The 12112-nt window shown below is 52.5% G+C and overlaps 1 protein-coding gene across 1 annotated transcript; it reads right to left on the reverse strand.

The window, feature by feature from the left end:
- Window positions 1–10179: 10179 nt before the first annotated feature.
- LOC144247635 (olfactory receptor 14A16-like) lies at window positions 10180–11494 on the reverse strand. The gene has a single exon (XM_077788953.2). The coding sequence runs from the start codon at window positions 11447–11449 to the stop codon at window positions 10421–10423; it is 1029 nt and encodes a 342-aa protein (XP_077645079.2). The 5' UTR covers window positions 11450–11494; the 3' UTR covers window positions 10180–10420.
- Window positions 11495–12112: the final 618 nt, after the last annotated feature.

Raw genomic sequence — 12112 nt, forward strand, 5'->3', positions numbered from 1 at the left:
TTTGGCAGGGTGAGAACAGGGATGTTGTGCCACTGAGGGAACACAAACAGTTCCCAGGGCTGCTCCTAAAGCAGCCAGGAGCTGGCTGGGCAGCAGCAGTGCCTGGAGCAGACTGTGTTTGTGCTGAGCTCCAGAGGAGCTGAGCCCAGGGGCTGCTGGCCAAGGCCGAGGCCAGCGAGCATTTCTCAGCTGGCAGGGCGGCCTGAGAAGGGGAGGGGGGAATGCACCAGCACAGGAACCATGGAACCAAGGGACCATTGTGACACTGTGGGGCCTGTGAGACCAAGGGACCATTGTGACACTGTGGGGCACCATGGAATGTAGGGATCATTGTGACACTGAGAAGCCCCATCAAACCAAGGGTCCATTGTGACACCGTGGGGCCTCAGGGAACTGTGGAGACCATTATGACACTTTGGGGTGTCATGGGACCAAGGGACTATTGTGACACTGCGAGACTCAGGGAGCCAAAGGTCCATTGTGACACTGGAAGGCCTCATGGAATCATGGAGACATTAAGAGACTTCACAGCCTCATGGAACCAAGGGGCCATTGTGACACTGTGGGGCACCATGGAACCAAGGAGACCATTGTGACACTGAGGTGACTCATGGGATCATGGAGACCATTGGGACATGAAGAGGCCCCATGGAATAAGCAAAGCATTGTGACACTGTGAGGCCTCATGGCACCAGTGAGACCATTGTGACTGTGGGGGTCCCCACAGAACCAAGAGGACCATTGGGACACTGTGGGGCCTCGTGAAACCAAGAGGCCTTTGTGGCACTGCAGGGCTGTGGAACCAAAGGTCCATGGTGACACTGCAGGGCCTCGTGTCATCAGTGTTCCATTGTGATGCTGTGGAGCCAAAGGAGACCATTGTGACATCGCAAAGCCCCAGGGTCCAAAGGTCCATTGTGACATTGTGGCCTCATGGAACAGAGGAGTCCCGTGTCATTGTGGGGCCTGGGGAACCACGGAGACCACTGGGATACTGCAGGGCCCCAAGGAACCAAGGGAACACGGAACAGGTCTGGTTGGTTTGGCCTCCAGGGGCTGCCTGACAGCTTGGCACCTGCAGGGTCTCTTCTCATCTGCTATTGAAGCACTGGGGTTCGGGGCTTTTCTTCCTATGGAAAAGAACTCTCCTTCTCCTCTAGGCACACATGGCCAGAATTGGGGTTTCACCTCCATTTCCTTATATCCAGGGATTGTTCCCATGGACATATTGCCAGGACAAATCTGGCAGGCAGTCGTTTGGTAAGGGTCACTGCTTATCTGCTTCCAAAATACGGGGGAAGTATTCAAGCTTTCCTTCCTTTGGGAAAGAACTGTCCTGCTTCTCCAGGTGCTCATGGCCAAAATTGAGATTGTCTCCAAAATTCCCTATCTCCAAAGATTGCCTCCAGACAAAATCTGCCACTCCTGACAAGTCTGGTTGGCCTTGGACTTATGAGGCTCTCACCTGCCTTCCAAACAGTGGGGCTCTGTGCTTTCCTTCCTATGGAACACAACTGTGTTTCTCCTGCAGGTGCCAATGGCCATATTGGGATTTCACCTCCAATGTTGTGTGACAGACTGGAGGAGATTGTTGGCTGGAAACATTTCATGTGTAGGGGAGGAAGGGACGGGATCAGCCTTGCCCTGCCCTGGAACCCCAGCACTGCCCTGCCCTGGAACCCCAATCCCCCCAGAGCCTCTATCCCAGCCCAGCAGTGTCTGCCAGTCCCTGGCACAGCACAGGCAATGCTCCACAGCCACCTCTGCAGCCCCAGCCCAGCTCCCGAGTGACCAAATGACCCCAAGTCCCACCTGGGGAAGGGCCCAGGAAGACCAAGGGGTATTTAAGGCTGACCACAAGGCAAGCACACATCTTGACCCTACCTCCTCTTGGAATTTCCATCTGAACCTTGTTGGAATCCAGGAGCTGGTAGCTGAGTGTGTGCTTCTCTGTATCTTATTTTTCTCTTTTTCTGTATCTACTTCTTTTATTTCTGTACTCTTGCAAATATTGATTAACTTTAAATTGAACAGGCTTAGATTTTGTGCAGTTGAATGGGCCAAGTTAATGCTTTGAGAAGTTATTTTGGTTGTTTGAATGACATATTAAAATGTTTGCCAAAGTTTCACTGATTTTTCTAAATTTCCCAGTAAAGGCTGTTTTGTTGTTTAGAGCTCCTGAGAAACTCTTGATAGTATTGCTCCAGTGCATCCAACTCAGAGGACACAAATTATTATCATTCCTTTCAAATGTCTCCTTGAGAGAGTTTTTTAATGGATGGGGGTCAGGGCTTGTGTGTCCTGCTTGGCACAGCCCAGGCAGGGCTTTCACAGCCCCATCCCACACTCCATTTCCCAGCTGGAGCCGCTGGTGCCTCTGAGTTCTGCTGCCCCAGCCCCAGGAACGCTCTCCTTGTCTGCCCATTCCCCCAGGGTCTCTGGGCAGGGATGGCCTCAGTGGGGGCTGCTGACATCCTCAGCAACTTGGAGGCTGCTGCTGAATTTTACTGCTCCAGAGGCTTCTTCAGCCTTCAGCTCTTCAGTGCAGGAATTCAGTGCCCCAGGGCACATTAACATTCAGAACACCTTAACAAGCCAAGCCTCTGGAAATAATTTGATTTAAGCTTTCAAATCCTTTGTGGTTGGTTAGGCGGATTCCATTAGTTTAGTTGAAATGAATGAATTTTATTTACACAGGGAGAGAGAAACCATTTTTTAGGTCCCGTTTTGATTTTTTAGTTAATACATTGATATGTGCAATCTCCAATTGACACTGAATCCAAGTACCTCCTCCTGCAGTTTGAATGGATATGAAAATCAAGACCCTTTGTGGCTGACAATCCATCAGACCCTGTCCCTACCCCCACCCCACCATTTCCCCCATCCAAGCCCTGGCACTCAGAGCAGCCTTGTGCAAATCTGAGCTCCCTCCAGCCCAGGCTGCACCTGCAGGTTTCAGCTCCTGGGCTCCAACTCCCACCTGCTTTCCTTGGAGAAGGAGCTGCCCCAGACACAGAGGGATATTCATATTTATTACCAGCCAAAAAAGCTAAGGGAAGGCACAGCTCCATCCAATGCAAAAGTCATTCCTCTGCTGGATATTAAATCCATTGTGCACAGCAGACAGTCTCAGAGCAATGGAAAACACCTTCTGTGCCCAGCACAGATCCCAAAGTCCCCCTAAAACCTCCCTGCCCCAGTTCTGCCCAGATTTGCTCTTTGCACACACGAGTCACAGGCTGAAGTCAGGAGCTCCCTCCATGGCCAGAGGGAGGAAAAGAGGGAAAGTGGATGAAGAGCTCTCCTGTGCAGAGCCAAGGTCCAAGTGCCCCTGCAGTGGGAACCACAACTCCTCAGGTTTGTGTCCTTTGGGCTCAGGGACTGGTGACATTCAGAGGCACAGAAAGGTTTCTTGTCAGCTAACACAAGTTGAACATTTGAACAATTTAATAATCATCACAGCTCTTCCCTCAGCTCTCTGGGATGTCCCAGCAGCATCTGACATGTTCCCCGTCCCCAAGGGATTTCTATACAGGGACAGTTTTAGACAAAGACATAAGAAAAGGCAATTCTGTGACGGACAAAAACACAATTAAAATGTTGACTAATGTGATATTTATTTGAACTTCTGAAAGAGAGGACAACTCCCTGAAGCTCAAAGCATGAAACCAGTCAGTGGAGAGGCACTTGAATGACCCGAGAGCACCTAGATGAGGAAATCTGGGAACACCAGGAAGGACATAGATCCAGTTGGTCTAGTGAAGAGATGTCCTTAGACATACCCATTTCAACAGAAGACTTGGAAAATCCTAAAGGAAGAGGGAGGTGATATAATAAATTGAATATTGGTGATGCAAATAGAAGGCAAGATCAGTATTTCTCCTCATGCCATCAGTACACTTCCAGGAAATTCCTGATCCTGGTGGGAAAACTTTGCCATTTCTTAACCATTCTCAAGTGACCCAGAAAAAAAAAAAAACATTTGTAATATGAAATGTACAAGTACTAACATCTGTGGCCCTTTTCCAGGCAGACATCAGCTGTGTGCCCATGAACAGACAGTGCCACTTGTGCCCTGAGGTGCCGAGCTGGGATTGGATCTGTCAGAGAGGAGCTGAGGGAGAGCAGAGCACCTTGCAAGCTGCAGGTCCCTGCCAGCCCCGCAGGGCTCCTGTGTCATCAACATCTGCTCTGCTCCAGTCTGGAACAGGGCCCAGGACGGTGCCGGGACCATCAGAGAGCTGAGGTGTGTGCTGGAATTCCATGCCCTCCCCATGGCGCAGCAGCCCTGCATTTCCCTGCTCCAGCCTTGGTCTCCAGCACAGCCATGGACACTGATGGTTTTTGTGCCAGGCTCTCCCAGCCCAGCCCAGCTCCCTGCCAGCTCTGCCAGCTGCCCTGAGCTCTGGGCAGCACCAAGGGCCTCTCCCCAGCACAGCCCAGCCGGCTCTGGCCCCACAGCTCTGCTCAGCCCAGGCTGCTCTGGGCACTGCCCCACGGCCTCAGCCCCTGCCAAGGGCACAGCAGCAGCTGCAGCTCAGCCAGGACTCAGCCCCACCATGGGGGAAGGGGCTTGGCCAAGGCCAAAGGAGCTCCCTGGCTGCCCTGCTCCCCTCTGCCTGAGGTGCTGAGAGCTCTGCAGCCCCTCCTGCCATCCCATCTGCCCAGGCCAGCACAAGAGCCCCGGCCCTGGGGCCCTCCAGAGCTGCTCCTGCTCCAGGCCCAGGGCCCATCGCAGAGCTGGGGCAGCCACAGAGCTGTGTCCATTTCTGCTCATTGCTGCTCTGATGGAGATGCATCCTCACACACTTGGGGGTTGATGATGAATTTTACTGCTCCAGAGGGCTCTTCTTTCTTGAGCTCTTCAGTTCAGGAATTCAGTGACAAAAGGCTTCTAAACATTTGTTCAAAGTGCCATAACAAGGAAAAACCCATGGGAATAATTCAAGTCCTCAATTCTTCTGTGGTTAATTAGACAGATTTCAGAAATGTATACAAAGGGAATATACTATATTGAAAACAGGGCAAAGAGAATTGTTATTTTCCTGTTAATAGACTGATATCAGCAATGTCCAATTTATATTTAGCCCCAGCACCTTTTAACGCTGTCTGAACATATATGAAACTCAAGACCCTTCATGGCTGACAATCAATAACACTTTGTCCCTACCCCTCCCCACCATTTCCCTCATCCAACCCCTGGCACTCAGAGCAGCTGAGGAATGGAGTCACATCCAGGGGTGTCCCCAGGGCTCAGGACTGGGGCCAGGTCAGTGAAGTCTCTTTATTGCTGATCTGGACGAGGCCATCGAGGGCACCCTCAGGCAGTTCCATATGAGCCCAGGCTGGGTGGGAGTGTGGCTGTGCTGGAGGGCAGGAAGCTCTGCAGAGGGATCTGGACAGGCTGGAGCCATGGGCCCAGGACAATGGGATGAGGTTCACCAAGGCCAAGGGCCAGGTCATGCCCTGGGCTCACAACCACCCCAAATGCCTGGCCGTGCCCTGCCCCTGATCCCCACAGCCTGTCCTGTTTCCTTCATCCCTGCATTGCCAGGGACTTTCTGGGACAAGGGTGCTCTGCTCTGGGGATGGAGGGAGGGCCCAGTGCCACCACTGGAGTGGGAACCACAACTCATCAGGTTTGTGTCCTTTGGGGGTCAGGAACTGGTGAGACTCAGAGGCACAGAAAGTTTCTCTTCATGGCCAACAGACCATGGTTGAACTATGTGCAGGATCCCAGCAGTGTCTGATGAGTCCACCATCCACAAGTGATTTTCATGCTAGAATGAATTTCTGACAAATGTGGTTCTGTGATAGATATAAACACAGTTAGGTTCTTGTATCAGGATGCTCATCCTGAAGTGGGGGAAAACCAGCTCAAACAATTCCTGATGTGCAAAGCTGTCAGTGGTGGATGGAGAAGGGAGGTCAGGCTGCTTTTGGTGCTGAGGAAATGCTGAAATCAGCCTGACTCATTTCATCTCCTCCTGCCCTGGCTGATCTCCCCTCTTTCCCCTTCCAGACATTGGCTTCTGTCTCCCACCATGCCCCTGGTGAAGAGCCTGGCTCTGTGTTCTCCATCCCCTCCTTGCTGGCACTGCCAGGCTGGGATGAGGAGCCCCTCAGCCTTCCCTGCTCAGGCTGGACAAGCCCAGCTCCCTCAGCCTCTGCTCACAGCCCAAGGGCTCCAGCCCCACCTTGGAGGCCCTTCCCTAAGCCTGCTCCATCTGCCAGACATCTTTCCTGCCCTGGGGAACCCACCCCAGGCCACAGGACCTGGATAATCCACGTCCTTGATGTCCTGGTCACACAGCCCTGGCCCCTTGTCCCCATGTCAGGCTCTTTGGTAGATCCTGTGGAACATCCTTTGGTGGAGGCTGTGGCTCCAGGGGGACCGGGGGGATACCGGGGGACAGGGATCCTGCTGGGCATGAACAGCATTGGACTTGTTGGGAGAAACTGTGAGGGGGACCTGGGGCGGAGTGACCAACCCAGTGACCTCACAGAGCCCTCCTGGGATGTCATACAGCCCCTCTGGGATGTCACACAGCCCCTCTGGGATGTCACACAGCCTCTCTGAGATGTCACAGCCTATTCTGTAATGTCACACAGCTGGTCTCTGATGTCACAGCCAACTCTGTGATGTCACAGTCTGCTCTGCAATTTCAAAGCTCTGTCCTGTGATCTCTAAGCCTGCTCTGTGATGTCACAGAGATGGCCTATGATGTCATAACTTCTTGATGACACCACATTAACCACTCTGTGATGTCATGGACCATTCTGTCACAGATCACTCATGTGATGTCATAGCCCACTCTTTGACCTCATGTAACCAGATGATAAATTGTCTCCAGCAGGTGAGCTAACACCTGGAGCTTGTTCTCCAAAACCCCAGGCCTATGGAAACCACACAATGCCCATTGTGGGACAAGGGGAACTGGAAGTTCACCAGCCTCAGTGTCCTGCCAGCTCAGCCAGGCCCATGGGAACATTGGGGTCCACGACCACCAGGGACCACCAGAGAGACCCCCAGGACAGAAGAACACATGGGTAAAGGGGAGGGGAAATATGTTAATGAGTCTGGGGAAATGATTATCAGATGTGTGTTTAGTCCAGCACAATCAATTAATATGTGTATGTACAGAATATGAACAGAAACTTTCCTGTACTCAGCATGCTCGGCTTTGGGAGGAGCTATCCCCCGTGCATCCCCCTGAATAAAGAATGCTGCTTCTTAATGCTGCACTGGTGTTAAGGAGTTTTCTGTTTTAGCAAATTTTTGGTAACACTCCACTCCCAAGGAAAGCTCTGTCTGCTGCTGTTCACAAACAGAGAAGGGCTGGTGGCAGATGTGGGGGTTGGAGGCTGCCTGGGGAACAGTGACCATAAAATAATCAAGTTTTCAATGATCTGTGAAAGAAGGAGGGGCAGCAACAAAACTTCCACACTGGAATTAGGAAGGGCAGACTTTGGCCTACTTAGGATGCAGATTTGGGGAGTACCAAATCAGGTACTGATTTTTTTAATGGGAAACAGCCCTTAAAAACCAAGGGGTCCAGGGAGGATGGACACAGTTCAAGACAGTAATCTTAAGGGGGAAGGAGCAGCCTGTCCTAGTGTGGCAAAAGATGAGGTGGTGAGGAAAATGACTGTCCTGGTTGCCCATGGAGCTTTTGTGGGAACTCAAGGGAAGGAAGAAGGTGCATTAACTTATGACAGAAGATCAGGCAGCTTAGGAATTGTTTAAGAATGTTGTTAGGTCATGCAGGAAAATAAAGGAAAGAGGTAAAATCTCAATAAGAGATTAACCTGGCCACTTCTGTGAAAAATAATAAAAAGTGTGTCTATGAATAAATTCATAAGAAAACGTGGAATAAGGAGAACCTCTACCGTTGTTTGGATGAATTGGAAAATAGAGTAACTAAAGATAAGGAAAAGGTTGAGCTACTTAAGACCTTGTTTGTCTCAGTTTTCAATATTTGGACAGGTTGTCCTCAGGACAAGAGTTCTCCTGAGCTGGTAGATGGGCACAGGGAGCAAAACAGGCCCCTGTAATCCAGGAGGAAGCAGCTGCTGACCTGCTGAGCCACTCAGATGCTCACAGGTGGATGGGATGGGATGGGATCCATCCTAGGGGGATGAGGGAGCTGGTGGATGAGCTCCCCAAGCTGCTCCCCATCATTTGCCATCAGTTCCTGGCTCACCAGGGAGGTCCCAGAGCACTGGAGGTGCCAGTGTGAGCTCATCCCCAAGAAGGGCTGGAAGGAGGATCTGGGGAGCTCCAGGCCTGTCAGCCTGACCTCGGTGCCCGGCAAGGTTATGGAACAGATCACCTTGAGAGCCACCACAGGGCACCCACAGGATGGCCGAGGGCTCAGAGCCAGCCAGCGTGGATTTAAGAGGGGCAGGTCCTGCCTGAGCAACCTGATCTCCTTTTATAACCAGGTGACCCACCTGTGGATGTGGGAAAGGCTGTGGATGTGTCCATCTGGACTTCAGAAAAGCCTTGGACACTGTCTCTGACAGCATTCCCTGGAATAGCTGCAGCCCACGGCTTGTGCAGGTTCCCTCCTGGCTGGGAGATGGAAGAGCTGGCTGGAGGCTGGGCCCAGAGAGGGGTGGGGATGGTGCTGCACCCAGCTGGTGTTCAGTCCCTGGTGCATTCCCCAGGGATCTGTGTTGGGCCCAGTCCTGTTAAACATCTTCACCAATGATCTGGGTGAGGGGATCGAGCCCACCATCCCCAAATTTGCAGGTGACACCAAGCTGGGTGTGAGTGTGGATCTGCTGGAGGGCAGGACAAGAAGACACAGCCTCCAGCTGCACCAGAGGAGGTTTAGGCTGGACAAGAGGAAGAAGTTCTTCACAGAAAGGGTGAGTGGGCATTGGAATGGCAAGCCAGGGGGCAGGTGGCAGAGTCACTGTCCCTCTCCAGTGGCACTCAGTGGCATGGTCTGGGTGACAAGGCGGTATTAGGGCATTGGTTGGACTTGGTGATCCCAAAGGTCTTTTCCAGCCTATTTGATTCTGTCATTCTGTGATGATTGGGACACTCTGGGGCCATTGTGACCCTGCAGGGCCTCGTGGAACTAAGAGGACCATGGTGACACTGTGCAGCCCCATAGAACCAGGACTCCATTGTGGTGCTCTGGGGTCAAATGGAACCAGGGAGTCCCCGTGAGAATGGGTCCTGGTGGAACCACAGAGGCCATGGTGACACTGCGGGGCCTCGTGTGACCGAGGGGTTTCACCACGGTGACACTGCCAAACCAAGGAGAGCATTGGGAGAGTCCAGGGCCCAGGGGAACCAAGGGGCCCTTCTGACACTGCGGGGCCTCATGGAACCAAGGGGACATTGTGACACTGCAGGACCTTGTGGAACCAAAAGGCCACTGTGACACTCTGGGGCCTCAAGGAATCTGGAAGGCTGTTGTGACACTGTTTGGCCTCATGGAAACAAGGAGTCCATTGTGACACTAAGGGGACTTGTGGAAGCACAGAGAGCATTGTGACAGTGTGGGACCTCATGTGACCATGGGGCCTTTGTGACACCCTGGGACCCCATGGGACCAAGGGGCCACTGTGAAACTGCGGCACCAAAGAGAACATTGTGACACTGTGAACCCCATGGAACCAAGGAGTCCATTGTCACATTTTGGGGCCCATGGAACCAAGGAGACCAGTGTGACAGTGCAGGGCCTGGTGTAACCAAAGGGACATTGTGACACTGAGGGGCCCCTTGAAACCAAGGAGATCTTTGCAGATGACACCAAGCTGGGTGTGAGTGTTGATCTGCTGGAGGGTAGGAGGGCTTTGCAGAGGGACCTGGACAGGCTGGAACCAGGGCCCAAATCCAACAAGGTGAGGTTTCACAAGTCCAAGTGCCGGGTCCTGCACTTTGGCCACAACAACCCCTGCATTGCTACAGGCTGGGGACAGAGTGGCTGGACAGCAGCCAGGCAGAAAGGGACCTGCAGGGACTGATGGACAGCAGGCTGGACACGAGCCAGCAGTGTGCCCAGGGGGCCAAGAAGGCCAATGGCTCCTGGCCTGGATCAGGAATGGTGTGGCCAGCAGGAGCAGAGCTGCAGTGCCAGCCCTGATCTGCCCCAGCTCTGCACACAGACATTGCTGCTGCAGCTCCAGAGAAGGCAACAAAAGGACATCTCTGCAGAAAACTGTGCTGAGAGATCCTTTAGTTTCTTTAAAGCCGTTGAGAGCACAGCCCACCCATTGACACAATCTGTGGTCAATGGGAAGGTGGAGGTAAACAAAATGAGAAATGGCACAAACAATGATACTTTCTTTTGGACAATCTGAAAAAACTAAAACAAAGAATAAGAACCTCTGAAATGAAACCAACAAGAATTATCAAAGATGACATTTATATACAAATGTTTTACAGAAATTGGCCGTCAGTTTAATGTTCCTGAAAGCATCCAGTCATCAGTGTCCACACTGCAGCCTTGAGCTCCTGGTTCCTCAGGCTGTAGATGAGGGGATTCAGGGCTGGAGACACCACCGAGTACAGAACTGACAAGGAAAGATCCAGGGATGGGGAGGAGATGGAGGGAGGCTTTAGGTGAGCAAACATAATAGTGCTGACAAACAGAGAGACTACGGCCAGGTGAGGGAGGCAGGTGGAAAAGGCTTTGTGCCGTCCCTGCTCAGAGGGGATCCTCAGCACAGCCCTGAAGATCTGCACATAGGAGAAAACAATGAACACAAAACAACACAATGATAAACTACCAGTAGCCACAAGACGCCCCAGTTCCCTGAGATAAGATCTGGAGCAGGAGAGCTTGAGGATCTGGGGGATTTCACAGAAGAATTCACCCAGGATATTGCCATGGCACAGGGTCAGGGAAAATGTATTGGCTGTGTGCAGCAGAGCACTGAGAAAGGCACTGGCCCAGGCAGCTGCTGCCATGTGGGCACAAGCTCTGCTGCCCAGGAGGGTCCTGTAGTGCAGGGGTTTGCAGATGGACACATAGCGGTCATAGCACATGATGGTCAGGAGGAAATACTCTGCTGACATGAAGATCAGAAGGAAAAAGAGCTGTGCAGCACATCCTGTGTAGGAGATGTTCCTGGTGTCCCAGAGGGAATTGTGCATGGCTTTGGGGACAGTGGTGCAGATGGAGCCCAGGTCGCTGAGGGCCAGGTTGAGCAGGAAGAAGAACATGGGCGTGTGCAGGTGGTGGCCGCAGGCTACTGCGCTGATGATGAGGCCGTTGCCCAGGAGGGCAGCCAGGGAGATGCCCAGGAAGAGGCAGAAGTGCAGGAGCTGCAGCTGCCGCGTGTCTGCCAGGGCCAGCAGGAGGAAGTGGCTGATGGAGCTGCTGTTGGACATTTGCTGTGGCTTCACATGGGAATCTGTAAGAAAAATTATTATGGAATAGGTGGGTGTGGAGAGAACTTTAAATATCCCAGCACAGCTTGCTGGCATTTTTCCCCCACTGCCTGCCCAGGGCTCTGCTGCCTGGATCTGTCCCTGCCAGCAGCTGCTTCCCTGTGCCCAGGGCTGGGCCCTGCCAGAGCTGCCAGAGCCCAGCCCAGCCCTGGGGGCTCAGCTCTGCCCTGCAGACCCCTCCCAGCTCAGGCACTTCCCAGGGGCAGCTCTGGCTCTGCAAGCTCTGATGGTAACATCAGAGCAATCCTGAGCAGGCTGGAAAAAGCACAAAGATGCTACATCTAAGGGGCCCTGTGTTGAATTCTGTTACTGCCTGGTTTATTTAGATGTGAAAAAAAACTTTTCTTTTTCTCAATATGAACTGAGAGATGCATATCTATGGGGAATTCCCCATCCAGGCAACAAAGATTAGTACATAACAACGCAGAAATTTCCCATTTATGAAGTTCTTGTCTTGCTATGCTCCCTGTATAATTTATTTGGAAAAGTTGTGGAGTTAAATGCCATGCTGGGAACAGTCCTGAACAATGCAGCATCCTCACCACACAAGGAGAACATTCCAAGATTTACCAGCTGTCTCCTTCCCCCCAGATCTTATCCCCCAGCGCTGGGAGCAGCTCCAGGGCCGGCTGAGAGCTGTCCCTGGCAGGCAGCAGAGTCCCTGGCCCAGCACAGCGCCCTGGGCTGCAGGACCCTGCT

Source organism: Lonchura striata, chromosome 35, assembly GCF_050655825.1.
Source record: "Lonchura striata isolate lonStrDom1 chromosome 35, ASM5065582v1, whole genome shotgun sequence".
Taxonomy (NCBI): Eukaryota; Metazoa; Chordata; class Aves; order Passeriformes; family Estrildidae; genus Lonchura; species Lonchura striata.